Raw genomic sequence first — 18,786 nt, 5'->3', positions numbered from 1 at the left:
TGGAGAGAAGCGCTAAGAATGGACAAGCAAAATATTTTGCGCCCCTGCCTTTGACAAAGTGGCCACTGCTTATCAAAGGGTGGCATCAGCGCTCACCTACAAAGCCCATATGCCACTGGTTGAGAGAAATTGTCATTGTTTTTGGGCAGAATTACGTGAGGTTTTATGTGTTGTTGTTGGACGTGCTTCTTGGTCAGTTTATCTCAGAAAATGCCGCCCTCGTCAATCTGCCGCCATAGGAGGCCGCCTAATCCTGCCTAATGAGCGGGCAGGCCTTGCCTATAGCATATCATAATCACATCAGTAAATTGGTTATAACAAACTCTGAACACCGTAACACATGTGACAGCAAAATGGATGTGACAAATAACCTTGAAACGGGGGAATATTTACAGGTTGCTCAGGAGGTAAAGGGAATGTCAGATGTGTGGAATAAATTTGGCTAGTTGTGGAAAATACTGGAGATCAAGAAAAATAAGGTAAGGAGCAAGCGATGCATGCATATTATGTGTGCCAAACAGGTGCTGTATAGATTACAATATAATTTTTCTGACCGTTTGGAACAATGTAAACAACATTAAATAAAGTATAAGCGTACCAGAGAGTATGTTGTAACGTTTTTTTTTGTCAAGCCTTTATTACAGCAAAGACTAAACAGTCGTATTCATTCGTGAATGCAATTTCCAAAATGGCACGGTTTATTTATTGTTTAAGCTAATTATTCAAGGCTCACTTTATTTTATTAAAAAACTAAAATGCTTGATTGCATTTCTGTCACGCCCTGATCGAGAGAACTCTCGTTGGTTGGGTCAGGGTGTGAGTTTTCTGTTGAAAATCTATGTTAGTGTATTTCTATGTGGTAGATCTAGGTTGTATTTCTATGTATGGCCGGTTGTGATTCCCAATCAGAGACAGCTGTCGCTCGTTGTCTCTGATTGGGGATCATACTTAGGTAGCCTGGTTGCCTACCTTAGTTGTGGGATCTTGTTCCGTTTAGGCTTGTATGTGTATAGCCTGAGGACTTCACGTTACGTTGTTTCTTGTTTTGTTTATTGAGTTAATAAACATGTACGCTTTTCACGCTGCACCTGTGTCCGACCAGTCTCTCAACGATCGTGACAATTTCAAATCATGAATGACTCGTATGCTGTGTGATGACATGAACAAATGAATGATTGATTGATACAGTAGCCTATAGAAGTATTGAAATTTAGACCTAAGTAAGTTACGGTATTAAGACTAAACAGGATGTGCTCATAGGCCTAGAGCTCAATGGTGGTTATACAAGGCTGCTATACTAAGCCTACTAATGATAATGACATTACTTAATAATAATAATAATAATAATAATAACAACAAGGAGGAGATCAAGAACATTTGGAACAGTGTAAACACTAAATAAATTATAAATAATATCAGAGAGGCTGTTCTAACGAAAACAAAGTGTAAAGCCTTTATTTATCAGCCGAATTTGTGAAATGGTTTACTTGACATGTCGTTGTGTGAAGCTTGGTGCTCACCGAACCAGTAGGCTATTAAACAAACACTCAAACAGGCAACAGAAGCAGGATCTGTCTTATTTCTGTAGATATATTGATGATTTATAAAGCCAGGCACATTTAACAGTTAGGCTATTGACTATAGACCTAATTAAGTTGGGGTTTCCTCTCTCCTCACTTTTCTTAGACAATAAGGCAAGGGCTGTTTTCTCATCTGCTCATTCTGCTGCTGCCTCCGGCATTGTTCTCAACACCAATATACTGGTTAACTTTGCTGTTATGCACATAGCAACATGGTCTAGGAAAAGGCGCCAAATCAACATCGCACTGATGTGTTTCAGAACCGTGGACAGCGACCGCTACCCAACGAGGGAGAAAGCACATTTGTTATAAAATAATATTATTTGTATTAGTGTTGCACCATTGTTTATGTAATATAACCATACACAATTTCAGTAGTACATGTCTTGGAGTGATGGACTGTGCCATCCCCACGGCCTCCACCATGGATCAGTCCACTCTTCGCAAATCAGACAGGTGTCTTGTACACCATGATATTAATTTTTTTTTTGCTACTGCTCGACTAAAGACATCTCGGTCGACCAACAGCCTATCGACCAAATAATCGACCAGTTGACTAAATGGGGTCAGCCCTAGTTGGGATAATGGGACAGTTCGGAGTACAACGCATTTCTCATCCCTGGATTGAGGGACTTTGTCCGAGCCATATCTCACACCAGCTCCATGGTGTCTTAATCTACACAGGAAGCCTGTCCAACCCTAGTGCAGCTGTAAGCAAGCGGGTCGGATCTGCTGGATAAGGGCTAGGGAGTAGGGAGGTTGTGTGTACAGGGCTAGCATGTAGGGGTGTAGGGTGCAAGGGCGTAAGCAGTTAGGGTGTAGGGGTCTAGTGAACCTACTTTGGGGTGGCTGCGCCCAGAGCCATCGCCAGGGGAGACCATGGGGGAGGGGCTTTGCTGCACCAGATCGGGCAGATTGGCGTTTCCGGGGAAACCGTTGCTGTCGGCGAGAGCGGAGCTCCACCGCTTGTCCCCATAGGTCTGGAACAGAGGGAGAGTGAGGGCCACTCTACACACTTATCTAAGGTCAGATTAATGTATTTCCTTGTGATGGGTAGGATTTGGGAAGGATAAGATGATTCTAGATTTGTGGTTAAGGTAAGGTTAAGGTTGGAATCTAATGGTTAAGGTTAGGTTTAGGGTTTAGGAGGTTCATCTGGATCTGTGGTTAAGGGGTATGTTCTGCCCCTGATGTGGAAGGTGGGTGAACCCAGAGGAGTGACAATGCAGAGACTCATACCAGACAGACAGACACAGACACACGCAGAGCCGAGTGCATGCCAGGATGCTGAGTTGTGTATAAAGGAAGCAGAGTGGAGCCCAGTGGTCAGGGGTTAAAAGTGAAAGGTGACTGACCTCTCTCATCATCAGGGTGCTGTCTTGTGAACTGTTGCCGTAGGAATCATTATGTCCTCCCATTACACCGTACGCCTCACCGCTACTCTGCCCCGCAGCCGGCCTGACACACACACACACACACACACTCAAGTTAAAAATACTTAAAGATGCCCTATGCAGAAATCGCTCTGCCATTTCCTGGTTGCTAAAATTCTAATAGTAATTTCAGTTTATATGACAAAACAAGCAAGTATAGTGTAGAGAATCATTGTACCATCTAAACCACAGAAATGTATTTTCCATAACCAAACATTTTGTATTTTCAGCTTTTGAAGCTGGTGTACAAAACCGAAAGTAAAAGACACATACTGTAGAACAGATCTACCGCTTCTTAGACTTGCTTTCAATGGAATTACAGAACTATAACTCATATTTCTATGTGAATTTGTTCAGGTTCCCAAAAAGTTACATATTCCAGATTTAAAATACAAAACTACAATAAAATAAAATAAATGCATAGCTAAAATGCAGACACACACACTTTCTAACACACACACACACACACACACACTCACATGATGCGTGGGATGTCGCTGACAGACACAGAGCCGTCATTACTTCCTCCCTCTCCCTCCTCTACATCCTCGTCACTCTGTGACTCGTCACTGGACGAGGAGTAGTCCGTCACCTTGATGGGCGGGCGATTGGGCTCATCCCCCTGACGCAGTTCCCTCAGCTCCTTGGCTAGAGCCGTCAGGTCCTGGTGGTCAAAGGTCAGTAGAGGATATTATAAAAGGTCAGCACTCACAGTTGCTTTGATTTACGGGTAACATTTTATTGGCACAACATTTAACACATCCATTTTTCAGCAGCTAACTCCTTCCTCAGTGTGAGTGAGGAACAATGAGGATTCAGTCAGGAAAGGTCACTAACAGAGGGGTTAGGGTTCTGGGAACAGGAGTTGAGGAGTGAGAGGTCAGGGGTTAGAGGTTATGGGTCATCAGTTTAAGGGGAAACACAGCTCCAATGCTCCCCAGTCTGCCTCTGTCAAACGGCACAGGTAGAGCAAAACAGGTGAGCTAGAGGAGAGAGGGGTGTGCACAGGGCCGGCTTAATGCAGGGGCTTACCGGGGCTGAAGCCCCTGGGCCCAGGCCCGTGGGGACCCAAGAGGCAGCAAAAAATGTATAAAAAACTTATTAAGGAATATGCTGTCCAGTACCAGTCAAAAGTTTGGACACACCTACTCATTCAAGGGTATTTCTTTATTTTTTACTATTTTCTACATTGTAGAATAATAGTGAAGACAACAAAACTATGAAATAACACATATGGAATCATGTAGCAACCAAAAAAGTGTTTATATTTGAGATTCTTCAAATAGCCACCCTTTGCCTTGATGACAGCTTTGCACACTCTTGGCATTCTCTCAACCAACTTCACCTGGAATGCTTTTCCAACAGTCTTGAAGGAGTTCCCACATATGCTGAGCACTTGTTGGCTGCTTTTCCTTCACTCTGCCGTCCGACTCATCCCAAACCATTTCAATTTGGTTGAGGTCGGGGGATTGTGAAGGCCAGGTTATCTGACGTAGCACTACATCACTCTCCTTCTTGGTCAAATAGCCCTTACACAGCCTGGAGGTGTGTTGGGTCATTGTCCTGTTGAAAAACAAATGATAGTCCCACTAAGCCCTGTAGCTCAGTTGGTAGAGCATGGCACTTGCAACGCTAGGGTTGTGGATTCGTTTCCCACGGGGGGCCAGTATGAAAATGTATGCAATCACTAACTATAAGTTGATCTGGATAAGAGCGTCTGCTAAATGACTAAAATGTAAATGTAAGCCCAAACCAGATGGGATGTCGTATCGCTGCAGAATGCTGTGGTAGCCATGCTAGTTAAGTGCGCCTTGAATTCTAAATAAATCACAGACAGTGTCACCAGCAAAGCACCCCCACACCTCCTCCTCCTCCATGCTTCACGGTGGGAAACACACATGTAGAGATTATCCGTTGACCTACTCTGCGTCTCACAAAGACACGGCGGTTGGAACCAAAAATCTCAAATTCTGACTCATCAGACCAAAGGACAGATTTCCACCGGTCTAATGTCCATTGCTCATGTTTCTTGGCACAAGCAAGTCTCTTCTTCTTATTGGTGTCCTTTAGTAGTGGTTTCTTTGCAGCAATTTGACCATGAAGGCCTGATTCACACAGTCCCCTCTGAACAGTTCATGTTGAGATGTGTCTGTTACTTGAACTCTGTGAATCATTTATTTGGGCTGCAATTTATGAGGCTGGTAACTCTAATGAACTTATCCTCTGCAGCAGAGGTAACTCTGGGTCTTCCTTTCCTGTAGCGGTCCTCATGATAGCCAGTTTCATCATAGCGATTGATGGTTTTTGCGACTGCACTTGAAGAAACTTTCTAAGTTCTTGAAATGTTCCGGATTGACTGACCTTCATGTCTTAAAGTAATGATGGACTGTCGTTTCTCTTTGCTTATTTGAGCGGTTCTTGCCATAATATGGACTTGGTCTTTTACCAAACAAGGCTATCTTCTATAACCACCCCTACATTGTCACAACACAAAAACCAAAGCCCCGGGTCCTGTGATTTCTTAATCCGGCCCTGGGCGTGCATGTTAAAAGAGAGGACAGTGTGGATATGAGCGTGCACATGGGAATCAATAGATATCTTACCAACTCCTCCTGGATGATAGAGGGAGAGAGAAAATAGAAAAAGAGAGATAGTGAGAAAGACAGGCAATAAGAGAGAGAAAAGGGGAGAGAGAGGTAGATGATGTAAGAATGAAGCTATAACTACTGCAGGGATAGACAAACCTTTGTACTTAGAGAGAAAGATTGAGAGGGGGGGGGGGATAAGGCTGTGGCGGTTATGACATTTTGTCAGCCGTTTATTGTCAGGCAAAAGACTGCCGGACTCACGGTAATTGACCGTTAATTAACAAACACGTTTAGCATTTCCAGGCCTCCACGGATACAAGCCTTTGGAACATTTACATTTAAAAAATTTGATTACATCCCTGTTAGTGAGCATTTCTCCTTTGCCAAGATAATCTATCCACCTGACGGGTGTGGCATATCAAGAAGCTGATTTAACAGTATGATCATTACACAGGTGCACCTTGACTGGGAATACAGATATGTATCTGTTGGTCACAGATACCTTAAAAAAAAGGTAGGGGTGTGGATCAGAAAACCAGTCAGTATCTGGTATGACCACCATTTGCCTCATGCAGCGCGACACATGTCCTTCGCACAGAGTTGATCAGGCTGTCGTACACGTCGATCCAGAGCATCCCAAATATGCTACATTTGCCTGTTGATTCTGGCCTGTGGAAATGCTGTCCCACTCCTCTTCAATGGCTGTGCGAAGTTGCTGGATATTGGCGGGACCTGGAACACGTTTTCGTACACGTCGATCCAGAGCATCCCAAACATGCCTAATAGGTGACGTCTGGTGAGTATGCAGGCCATGGAAGAACTGGGACATTTTCAGCTTCCAGGAATTGTGTACAGATCCTTGCGACATGGGGCCGTGCATTATCATGCTGAAACATGAGGTGATGGCGGCGGATCAATGGCACGACAATGGGCCTCAGGATCTCGTTACGGTAGCTCTGTGCATTCAAATTGCCATCAAACGCAATTGTGTTCGTTGTCCGTAGCTTATGCTTGCCCATACCATAACCCCACCACCACGGGACACTCTGTTCACAACGTTGACATCAGCAAACCGCTCGCCCACACAACGCCATACGCGCTTGTCTGCCATCTGCCCAGTACAGTTGAAACTGGGATTCATTCGTGAGGAGCACACTTCTCCAGCGTGCCAGCGGCCATCGAAGGTGAGCATTTGCCCAGTGAAGTTGGTTACGACGCAAAACTGCAGTCAGATCAAGACCCTGGTGAGGACAACGAGCACACAGATGAGCTTCCCCGAGACGGTTTCTGACAGTTTGTACAGACATTTTTCGGTTGTGCAAAACCCACTTGTGCAAACCCACAAACCCACTTTCTCAGACAATCCCACAGGTGAAGAAGCCGGATGTGGAGGTCCTGGGCTGGCCTGCTTACATGTGATCTGTGGTTTTGAGGCCGGATGGACGTACTGCCAAATTCTCTAAAACTACGTTGGAGGCGGCTTATGGTAGAGAAATGAACATTAAATTATCAGGCAACAGCTCTGGTGGACATTCCTGCATTCAGCATGCCAATTGCAAGCTCCCTCAAAACTTGAAAAATGTGTGGCATTGTGTTGTGTGACAAAACTGCACATTTTAGAGTGGCCTTTTATTGTCCCCAGCACAAGGTGCACCTGAGTAATGACCATGCTGTTTAATCAGCTTCTTGATATCCCACACCTTTCAGGTGGATGGATTATCTTGGCAAAAAAGAAATGCTCACTAACAGTGATAAACAAATTTGTGCACAAAATTTGAGAGATAAGATTTTGTGCGTATGGACAATTTCAGGGATCTTTTATTTCAGCTCATGAAACATCGGACCAACACTTTTACGTTGCGTTTATATTTTTGTTCAGTGTATTTCAGAAGAACAGAATATGAGTTGGCCTACTGTATGTTATCTGCCTATGCTCCATGCCATAGGCTGTAGGCTTTTTCATTTAGCTGACAAGATATGCTTATAAATCCTGTGCCATTATTTTATATTATATAATTTTATAGTGAGAATAATATAATTGAACTTAGCTGAATAAAATAGAAAGTATATTTTTCCCATTCTGGATCGAGTGTGCATATGAAGTGGCTATGTTGAGCGTAAAAGTGATAATTTGAAACAGGTCCTATACGTTATTTAGAGTTATTTGCCAAGTTTAGTTGTGAATGATACAAACCTTAGAATACAGTGGGGGAAAAAAGTATTTAGTCAGCCACCAATTGCGCAAGTTCTCCCACTTAAAAAGATGAGAGGCCTGTAATTTTCATCATAGGTACACGTCAACTATGACAGACAAATTGAGATTTTTTTTTCTCCAGAAAATCACACTGTAGGATTTTTTATGAATTTATTTGCAAATTATGGTGGAAAATAAGTATTTGGTCACCTACAAACAAGCAAGATTTCTGGCTCTCACAGACCTGTAACTTCTTCTTTAAGAGGCTCCTCTGTCCTCCACTCGTTACCTGTATTAATGGCACCTGTTTGAACTTGTTATCAGTATAAAAGACACCTGTCCACAACCTCAAACAGTCACACTCCAAGCTCCACTATGGCCAAGACCAAAGAGCTGTCAAAGGACACCAGAAACAAAATTGTAGACCTTCCCCAGGCTGGGAAGACTGAATCTGCAATAGGTAAGCAGCTTGGTTTGAAGAAATCAACTGTGGGAGCAATTATTAGGAAATGGAAGACATACAAGACCACTGATAATCTCCCTCGATCTGGGGCTCCACGCAAGATCTCACCCTGTGGGGTCAAAATGATCACAAGAACAGTGAGCAAAAATCCCAGAACCACACGGGGGACCTAGTGAATGACCTGCAGAGAGCTGGGACCAAAGTAACAAAGCCTACCATCAGTAACGCACTACGCCGCCAGGGACTCAAATCCTGCAGTGCCAGACGTGTCCCCCTGCTTAAGCCAGTACATGTCCAGGCCCGTCTGAAGTTTGCTAGAGTGCATTTGGATGATCCAGAAGAGGATTGGGAGAATGTCATATGGTCAGATGAAACCAAAATATAACTTTTTGGTAAAAACTCAACTCATCGTGTTTGGAGGACAAAGAATGCTGAGTTGCATCCAAAGAACACCATACCTAATGTGAAGCATGGGGGTGGAAACATCATGCTTTGGGGCTGCTTTTCTGCAAAGGGACCAGGACGACTGATCCGTGTAAAGGAAAGAATGAATGGGGCCATGTATCGTGAGATTTTGAGTGAAAACCTCCTTCCATCAGCAAGGGCATTGAAGATGAAACGTGGCTGGGTCTTTCAGCATGACAATGATCCCAAACACACCGCCCGGGCAACGAAGGCGTGGCTTCGTAAGAAGCATTTCAAGGTCCTGGAGTGGCCTAGCCAGTCTCCAGATCTCAACCCCATAGAAAATCTTTGGAGGGAGTTGAAAGTCTGTGTTGCCCAGCGACAGCCCCAAAACATCACTGCTCTAGAGGAGATCTGCATGGAGGAATGGGCCAAAATACCAGCAACAGTGTGTGGAAACCTTGTGAAGACTTACAGAAAACGTTTGACCTGTGTCATTGCCAACAAAGGGTATATAACAAAGTATTGAGAAACTTTTGTTATTGACCAAATAGTTATTTTCCACCATAATTTGCAAATAAATTCGTTTAAAATCCTACAATGTGATTTTCTGGAATTTTCTTTCTCATTTTGTCTGTCATAGTTGACGTGTACCTATGATGAAAATTACAGGCCTCTCTCATCTTTTTAAGTGGGAGAACTTGCACAATTGGTGGCTGACTAAATACTTTTTTTCCCCACTGTATGTAAAATTGGTTTTGATTTAGAATGGCCCATTATGAAATGGGCAGAAACAAGAGCAGGGGGAAAAAAGTCAGCCGTATGCACTCGAATAGCGAATGGAGGCCGCTTTCTCGCCTGTTCGTTTTTCAATCATGCTGGCTATTCTGGTTATTTCACTCCAGGCATCAACCACTGTTTGAGGAGCATGCAGCCTCTCGCTGCGCGACAAGTCATATTCCTCTGTATGCCATGGGCTCTCCAACCCTGTTCCTGCAGCTATCTAGTGCTTAATTTGGGAAAACACATGACATATGTTAGGGAACATCGATAGTAACATGTTTTCACAACAAAAAAATATAAAAAATACCTTATTACTAGGCTATTCAAAATCAAATACATATTCACTATAATTGTAGGCTAAAACTCTGTAAGCTGCCCTGCACAATCAATGAACCAAAAGCATTGCCTAGGCCAATACGTTCTCTCCTAAACTCATGGATAGAACGTTTGGAGCGTAGCATAAGGTAACCAGTCCATCCACTATGCACAATAATAGATTCCACACTCAAAGGCCATTACTAGAATTTGTTCAGTTTTGGAGTATAGGCTAGACCAATTATGCACCAAAGACATCTTAAAATCAGTAATTTTTGTAATGTTTTTCTGCCGTGCGTAATTTGTGATAGACCAGGGTTCTCCAACCTTTTCTAGCATGAGAGCTACTTTTAAAAAATGAAACGTTGCGAGCTACTCATGTTTTTCTAGCTTTCAAATAGGTACACTCTTCTCTTCTCGTCTCCCCTGCAACTCTTCCCCGGGTCCTTAGTGTACAAGAGAAAGTAGCAAACGTTGTTAATAAACAACTCTAAGTGGGGGCCCTATAAAATCTGTTTTACATTTTCCCAAATTATGTTTTCGGTTATATTTTTCCTGGTTTTAGATTTTTATTTTACTCTCAAAATTACAATTGCTCATAGAGAAACAACGAAATTGGATGTTCTGAGTCCATGAAAATGCTTAAATCACATCTGAAGACCATTTATTGGGGGTCTGGAAGAAAACAAACACATTTATATGTTTGAGTGTAATTCCCCTTTAATTGCACATCTGGCCCTTTAATTGAGCATCTGGCCCTTGAGGAATGTGCCGTCTAGTGATGGTTCTGTACTGCTGCTGTTCATTTCATGGTAAAGTTTCCAAATAACAAATAAAATAATAGATACAAATGATATACTTATGATATACTTCTGCCAGGTAAGACTACTCTGCAGTTAACCTTTAATTGAGAAGGTTTTGGGGGAAATGTTTCTGTCAACCCATAAGACGGTTGTCACATCAACTGGCTACACACAGAGTGACAGACAAACACTCGCACCACACAGACCGACAGGGGCTACTCATAAATGGGCTACTGGCAGCTCGTGATCGACCCTTTGGAGACCCCAGCAGTAAACTATGTATTGTATAATGGCACAATCATTATTTTAATTCTGTGTTTTTTTTTCGGGCTTAAGCTCTAATATGCGTATGGGCGTTTTGAATTAATCATCACCTTAGAAAGCACTGTCCATTTCGTTGTTAGGCTTTGAAACAACATCCACAAAGACCATGTTTTTCACTCAGTTTCTCCCAGTTTGAACTTCTTTATTCAAATTGATCAATCACAGTGAAGTGATTTTTATTTTATACCTATTTTTTTTTTACCCCCTTTTCGTGATATCCAATTGCGATCCAATTACGATCTTGTCTCATCGCTGCAACTCCCCAACGGGCTTAGGAGAGGCGAAGGTCGAGTCATGCGTCCTCCGATACACGACCTGTCAAACCGCGCTTCTTAACACCCGCCCGCTTAACCCGGAAGCCAGCTGTACCAATGTGTCAGAGGAAACACCGTTCACCTGACAACCGAAGTCAGCCTGCAGGCGCCCGGCCCGCCACAAGGAGTCGCTAGAGCGCGATGAGCCAAGTAAAGCCCCGCCGGCCAAACCCTCCCCTAACCTGGACGACGCTGGGCCAATTGTGCGCCACCCTATGGGACTCCCGATCACGGCCGGTTGTGGCCTGGGATCGAACCTGGGTCTGTAGTGACGCCACAAGCACTGTGATGCAGTGCCTTAGACCGCTGCGCCACTCGGGAGGCCCCATGAAGTGAGTTTTAAAAGCACAATACTGTTTTGATGATACGTTTTTTATGTGATTTTTGATTGCATTTTCATTGATGTCAGAGTGGTTAGAGGGACAATAGAGCCCTGAGTACCAGGCTGTTAGCGACCTGATGGTCGTTAGAGAGTTGGGTACTACTAATGCATGTCCAGAGTGCATAAGAGGAGATTACCGTGACTCAGCGGTCACATGGAATTTTACTGCGGTCATGACAGCCGGTGTGGTGGTAATATGGTCACCGCAACAGCCCTAGAGGGGGAGAGGGTGGTGATAGTGAGTAAATCCCTGAGTGGATGAATGAGTGAAAGAGCTAGGAAGTGAATGGGTGAGAGAGTGAGCGAGATGGAGAAAGGGGGAGGAGAAATGCCACTAACCTCATCTACAGCTCTCTTATAGCTCTAAAGAGGTTGGAGAGAAACGCAGAGCGGGGAAAGAGGAGGGAGAGAATAAAAAAGGAATGTGGGAGGGACAGAGATGAGAGAAGACGAAAGAGATGAGACATGTATTGGTTAGTTCAAAGAAGAGAATGGGTTGTGTTTTTTCTGTACTCACCGCGGGCCTGCTAGGTCGTGTCAGTGTCACATCTCTGTTCTCTTCTTTGGTCTCCTGGGCCGGTGCCCCAGACCCCTCCGCTTTATTGGCCCCTGTCAACCAATCACATCACTGCTCACTAAATAGTCAACCAACCACATCTTCTCTCTGACTGTATAGAGCAGGGGTGTCAAACGTACGGCTCGCGGGCCGGATCAGGCCCGCAAACGGGTTTAATCCGGCCCGCGAGATGATTTAAAAAAAAAAAAAAAAAAAAGTGTTTTAATTTTGTAAAGTATAAAAATGCGCTGCAATTTTTCAATAAAATAAACTGCTGTTCCAATTGCGCCCACTGGATGGCGCAATAGCAATTGTGTTAAGCAAGCAAACTGTTTATACCGGGGCAGAGCAAGTAGGTCAAGCACGTGCAATGAGCAATGAGCTACTTTGTTTTGCCCGCGATATTTATTTCGGCTTCTACTTTTAACATTATGTGCTTTGGCACCCTCATTGCCCCAATATGTCTATGTCAAAAAAGAGAAAAGTGGACGCAGAGTGCAGTGTTCCAAGAAAAATGGTCATCCTATTTAATCACGGAATTGAATGGGAAAGCTGTATGTTTGGTGTGTTCAGAGCATGTTGCAGTGCTGAAAGAATATAACCTTCGTCGCCACTATGTGAGTCTTCATGCCGACAAATATGACAACTTTCAAGGACAGCGGAGATGAGAGAAGGTGAATGAACTGTTGGCGGGTCTGAAGAAACAGCAGTCTGTGTTTACTCACAGCCGAGACATCAGTGACGCTGCAGTGAAAGCTAGCTACCTCATTGCTAATGAAATCGCAGTGGCTTCAAAACCATTTAGTGAGGGTGTATTTGTAAAAACATGCATGATGAAGGCAGCAGAGATTGTGTGCCCTGAAAAGCGGCAGGCTTTTGCAAATATCAGCCTGACAAGAAACACAGTTGCAGACAGGATTTCCGATCTTTCAGTGGATTTGGACAGCCAGTTGAAGCAAAAAGTAAAGTCATTTATTGCGTTTTCGGTTGCAATTGATGAAAGCACTGACATTACAGATGTTGCACAACTGGCCATTTTTTCATCCACGGAGTTGATGACACATTGACCGTCACCGAGGAGTTCGTGGAGTTGGTGCCGATGACAGATACAACGACAGCAGCTGATATTTTTACCGCACTCGTCGGTGTGCTGGACAGGGTCGGAGTGGACTGGTCCCGCGCTGTCAGCCTGGCTACAGATGGTGCGCCCTCAATGATCGGGAAAAAAGCAGGCGTTGTGACAAAGTTCAGAGAGAAAGTGCAATCTGCAAATGGAGGACGTGATTTTTTGACTTTTCACTGTATTTTGCACCAGGAGGCTTTGTGTTGCAAGTCATTAAAGATGGATAACGTCATGAAGGTGGTCATCCAAACTGTTAATTTCATCCGATCCAGAAGCCTGAATCACCGTCAGTTTGACAGCCTTCTCAGAGAGAAAGACCACATCTATGGCCTGCCATACCACACAGAGGTAAGATGGTTAAGCCGAGGTGCTGTGCTGAGGCGTTTCTTTGATTTACGAGAAGAAATTGAACAGTTCATGGAAGAAAAAGGCAAACCAGTGTTAGAATTTCATTCCGCAGAATGGATGCCGGACCTTGCATTTATGGTGGATGTTACAGAGCACCTGAATAACTTGAACAAACAGCTGCAAGGGCACAACAAAGTTGTCACACAGTATTATGACAGCATACGTTCTTTCAAGTTGAAGCTGTCATTGTGGGAGACGCAACTTGCCGGTGGTGATGCAGCTCACTTCCCCTGTCTGAAAAATGTGTGCGCGACCCAACATGTGGCAGACATGAAGCGGTTCAAAGATAAAATAACGGGACTGTTACGGGAGTTTGAGCAACGCTTTCAGATTTATGTTCATATGTTTTTATGTTGATGTGCTATTGTTTTTAATTGATTTTATTTTATTTGTATATTTAACCTATTCTTGACTCTGTGGTTCTTGCACTTGTTTGGGGAACAGGTTATTTTATCTACATTTCTGCTGAGAATGATATAGTTCTGTGATTAGTTGATATTTTTTTGTTATTACTGAGGCATTTTGTTTTCTTCTCCGTTGTAAATTTCAAATGAGGTTTTTAGAATATTAGTGTTGTTTTGTCCTCAGTCCCCCCTATTTATTTTTTTTTATTATTTTTTTAGGGAACAGGATTTCATTTTTATCTACATTTCTGCCTGAGAAATGACACCCTGATATAGTTCTGTGATCTGTGAAACAGTTCTGTTAATCACTGAGGCATTGTGTGTTTGTGCGTTCTTTAGAATTTTCAAATAAACTTGACGTGTTTTATGATTAATAGTGATGTTGTGCTTGTACTATTTTGGACACACTGTCCTCAGGCTCCAGCTTTATGGTTGTATGTTGATCGTATTAAAACAAAGAAAACAATCTGAAGTTGTTGTTTTTAAGTTATATATACACCATGATTTTTCCGGTCCGGCCCACTTGGGAATAGATTTTCCTCCATGTGGCCCCTGAGCTAAAATGAGTTTGACACCCCTGGTATAGAGTCTTAAGGGTTGAAACATTTACAGTAACACACATGGGAATCTGTGTGTGGTGGTGTGTGTGTGTACCTCTTTCGTTGCTGCCCCCCTGGGAGGAAGGGGTAGAGGAACTGGAGGAGCTGCCGCTGCTCTTCCTCTTCAGGGGAGTTTCCATGGGAACATCAGCCCTCCGCAGGTCTGGGTTACTATGGCAACGCACAAAAACTGACTGATTCACAAAGGAACATGGCGTTTGTGTATGTGTGTATAGTATATATGTGTGTGTGTGTACCTGGCCCGTATCAGGTTGGCTCCAGCTCTAGGAGCAAGGCCCCCAGGTCCGTTCCCAGGAGAGTTCTTCCTGACCAGGGCTGGAGAGATAGACGTGGTCCTCTGGGGCACCTGCACATACACACACGTGTGTTTTACTATCCTTGTGGGGACCAAACAATTGATTCCCCTTCAAAATCCTAATTTCTCTAACCCCTAACCCCAAACCCTAATCCTAAAATAGCCTTTTCCATGAGGGGACCGGCAAAATGTCCGAACTTGTCCGAATTTTCCTTGTTGTACTATCCTTGTGAGGACTTCTGGTCCCCACAAGGATAGTAAAACCAAACACACACACACACACACACACACACAGAACCAATAAAAAACAGTTAGAAAAGGTCTAAGTGGGACACAGAGTGTCTGAGTAGATCATATACTGTATTCTCAATCTCAAACTAAGTTTGCTAAACTGTATGTACATAGTGATATGAGATAAACAATCGTAAGGGGCACCAAAAGTTGAGACATTGCATTCCAGACACAAACCAACAGACATTGTCATGCAGACCTTGGGAGGTAGGTCTAGGTCCGTTCGTAGCCAGGAGCTGCGGTCCAGTTTGTCGAGCGGGGGAGCGAGGCGGGGGAGAGGTATAGAAGGAGGGGTGTCTGAGGTAGGGTCAGAGTTCTGGCGGGGCATGGGGGGGCGGCCGGGGGATGGGGAGGGGGACAGACCCGTGACCCCTGCAGGGTCGTGAAGAGACTGGGACCCAGACAGACCATGGGACTTCACCTGCACCAGGTGGGCCATCTGACAAGACCAGACCAGGACCAGACCAGAGGAGCAGGATCATACATCAGGACCAGGCAGGTAGAGGAGCAGGTGTAGAGGAGGAAGAGAGAGGAGCCGGGAGAGAGGAGAGGGGGAGGGAGGTGAGGAAATGAACAGGGGAGGGAGAGGGGGAAAGGGAGGAGAAGGAAGGGGATAGGGAGGATAGGTGGAGGGAGGTGAGGAAGGTAGAGGGGGAGGGAGGTGAGGAAGGTAGAGTGGGAGGGAAAGGGGAAATGAAAGGAGGAGAAACAAACATCAAAAAGGGTAAACGTGCACATACATATACTGTACACATGCACCCACACCCTTCCACTCCCCCACACACACACACCTGTGGTTCTACGGAGCGGTGCATGGGGGGTGTTCGGGCCTGCTGTATGCCCCCGCTGCTGAAGGACTCTGAGCGGGGGGGCAGGGATGGGTCGGAGATACGGTTGGACACTTTATGTTGCAGCGCTGGAGAACTCTGTCTGTTCAGCTTGGAACGCTCTTCCACCTGACACACACACGCACGCACACACACCCGCACACACAGAGCACAATCATTTATATTGGCCGTCAGTGACATATTTATCAATGCATGTATGTTTGTGTGTCTTGTGTGACATGTGTGTCAAACCTCCAGTTTCCCTCAGAGCCGTTACCATGGAGGAGAAGCCATGTTCAGGAGAGACCAGAGACAGACCTGGCTACAGTCTGCATGTGTGTGTACGTGCCTGTGTGTGTACGTGCCTGTGTGTGTACCGGTGTGTGTGTCTATAGGGAAGTAGATACACCCGTGTGGGCTGAGACAGATATAGCCGCGGCTGGCCTACATCAGTTCACAGTGGCCACTGGGGGGCAAGCCTGGTGTGGTGTGTGTGGCCTGGATCTAGGCTAAATCAGGAGCTGCAGTGTGTCCCTGAGAGAAGCATGGAGCCTGAACATGAAGCAGACTAAAACATTCAGTTTGAAGAACTGAGATTCTGAAGGAGACAGACCAGTCTGTGGTAAAGACCTCTAGAGGAAGAGAGAGATGGGAGGAAGGGGTTAATGAAACAGTTACAGACGATAATCTGGAAATGACAAGTCTGTTAGTCTCTGAGAGTACATCTATAACCATGCCATGCACCATTCCAGAATGTAGAGAAGGAAAAAAGCTGTTCTAGAAAACACCAGCCACCATTCTAGAAAACACCAGCAACCATTCTAAAACATAGAACATTCCAGGCAGGGTTTTTTCAGGAGTCCGTCCCCTGGTGCAAGGGAAGAGAAAATGGTTAATAGGGAAAGGAGAGTCACGTCCAGAAGAAAGGAGTGAAGGGAAAGAGAGAGAGCTCCCCAGACACACCAGTCAAGGATTAATGTTAGTCCACCTCTGGAGAGAGAGGGGGGACAAGGAAGTGTATCAGACACACAGGAAGTGGGTGTGTCTCCCTGACTGACCAGACGACCTGGACACCTCCCCCTAGACTCCTGGACTCCTCCCTCAGGGCTCCTCCTTCTCGCCTCAGGATGATGCAGGATTGGATAAGAGGAGTCAGGGACAGGATCAGAGGCACAGGACACACGTATACACGGAACGGTCACATTATCAGATTGGAGGAGCCTCTCTCCAGAGTTGCTTGATTGGGCAGGGTAGGAGGGGGGGCGGGAGCGGGGGGTGTAACCAGGGAGCAGGAGGAGGTGTGATTGGCTGGCTTCTCGAGGCTGGTTAAAGGAGTGGTGCTTCTTGGGAGGTATACGAGGGGAGTTACTCTGGGCTCGACGCATCACCTAGAGACAGGGGGCATCATACAGAACATCACACACATATACAGGTGGACATACTGTCATTTTACACACACACTTGTCTACTAATCAAGCACACACACATTACCATGGCAGAACCTGAACAACACTTTTAGAACTAACACATAAACCAGTAGAGGAGCTGTCCATGATGGAGACGCTGTGTGTGTCGGAGTAAGAGAGAGACGTTGTCATATATCTTATAGTTCAGACATTGCAACGCTACAGGGATCCAACTCTTCAGAAAACCAAAATCCTGCTTTTGGAAGCGAGAAAGAGAGATCATTGTAGGAGACATGATGTAAATGTTGTAAAATATACTGCTGGTGTAACCACATAAACTGAACCCATCTACGAGTGCTGTGTTAACAGTACCTCCTTGGCCCAGGCAGGTTTGTCGTTATTGGGGGCTGTGTCTTTGTAGTGGTACAGCTGTTTGTTGTCTTGTGGCCGTGGCTCCTGCTGCTGCTGTAAGGACACCAGGTAGGCCCTCTCCTGCTGCAACTGTCTCTGGAGCCGCTCAGCCTGGCGCTGCTCCTCAATCTGCTTACGCTTGTACTCCTGTAGTTACACGCACACATACAGTTTACACAGGGAGGAATGCAACGACACAATGTATGTGCTGGATCCACAAGAGAGATATGGGGTTTTTGTGGAGGCAACACTGAGATGTGGAGTAGGAGTAGAGGGCTAGATAGCCATAGTGAAGCAGTGGCATGTCCAGAGGGTGGCCCACCCCTGGTGTCAATGTTGAACTAGTGTCAATGTTGATTAATCACAATCCTGCAATAAATAGAGGCTTATATCATTATAATTTATGTGTTGGCTGTTTAGTCTAACTGCACATATTTGTGGAGTTTGTCTTCACAGTACAATCCTGTCCTGCCATAAATGGAAGAGTTGAGCGCTTGTCAAACACCATCCATCTATGATGAGCCTGTCCTCCACTGCTACTCCCTAGAATATTGAACTATAAACGCCGTTAATAAATGTTTTAGGTTAAAATAATTTGTCTTAGACAGTTTTTCAAACAAGCTTTGCCATCTGTGCGGTCCGTCCTCCTCAATCTTTCAAGTCACCAGCCTCCACTGGCGTTGAACCATCATAATTATATTGGAAATTAAGGTTCAAAATGTTATGGCACCCCTAAAGTGGGTCTGTGCCCCACCTTGGCCACCCCATTCAAAATGTTCTGGACATGCCACTGAGTGAATGGTTAGTGGTGATAGGCTGAGGACTTAGGGATGAGGTTACCATCAGTAGAGCCTGCTCCTG

At 44.9% G+C, this 18,786-nt stretch overlaps 1 protein-coding gene across 14 annotated transcripts in view; it reads right to left on the bottom strand.

The window, feature by feature from the left end:
* Positions 1-18,786, bottom strand: part of LOC121549791 (TRAF2 and NCK-interacting protein kinase-like) — a 57,075-nt gene that overhangs the window by 22,843 nt on the left and 15,446 nt on the right. For 3 of the 14 annotated variants that reach the window (XM_045210489.1, XM_045210482.1, XM_041861676.2), the window contains exons 14-26: positions 18,766-18,786; positions 17,887-18,072; positions 17,167-17,496; positions 16,073-16,237; positions 15,481-15,720; positions 14,932-15,041; positions 14,730-14,845; positions 12,102-12,193; positions 11,924-11,947; positions 5,617-5,625; positions 3,493-3,677; positions 2,936-3,038; positions 2,420-2,560 (exon numbers count right to left, since the gene is read on the bottom strand). The exon at positions 18,766-18,786 is cut by the window's right edge and continues 66 nt beyond it. In XM_045210489.1, the coding sequence (XP_045066424.1) occupies positions 2,420-2,560; positions 2,936-3,038; positions 3,493-3,677; positions 5,617-5,625; positions 11,924-11,947; positions 12,102-12,193; positions 14,730-14,845; positions 14,932-15,041; positions 15,481-15,720; positions 16,073-16,237; positions 17,167-17,496; positions 17,887-18,072; positions 18,766-18,786 (1,722 nt within the window). The remainder of the gene's footprint in view (positions 1-2,419; positions 2,561-2,935; positions 3,039-3,492; positions 3,678-5,616; positions 5,626-11,923; positions 11,948-12,101; positions 12,194-14,729; positions 14,846-14,931; positions 15,042-15,480; positions 15,721-16,072; positions 16,238-17,166; positions 17,497-17,886; positions 18,073-18,765) is intronic. The other 11 variants (XM_045210491.1, XM_045210490.1, XM_045210493.1 and 8 more) reach the window with 9 other exon arrangements.

The sequence above is a fragment of the Coregonus clupeaformis genome, chromosome 34 (assembly GCF_020615455.1).
Source record: "Coregonus clupeaformis isolate EN_2021a chromosome 34, ASM2061545v1, whole genome shotgun sequence".
NCBI classification, from domain to species: Eukaryota; Metazoa; Chordata; class Actinopteri; order Salmoniformes; family Salmonidae; genus Coregonus; species Coregonus clupeaformis.
This window is presented reverse-complemented; position numbering and strand designations above follow the sequence as displayed.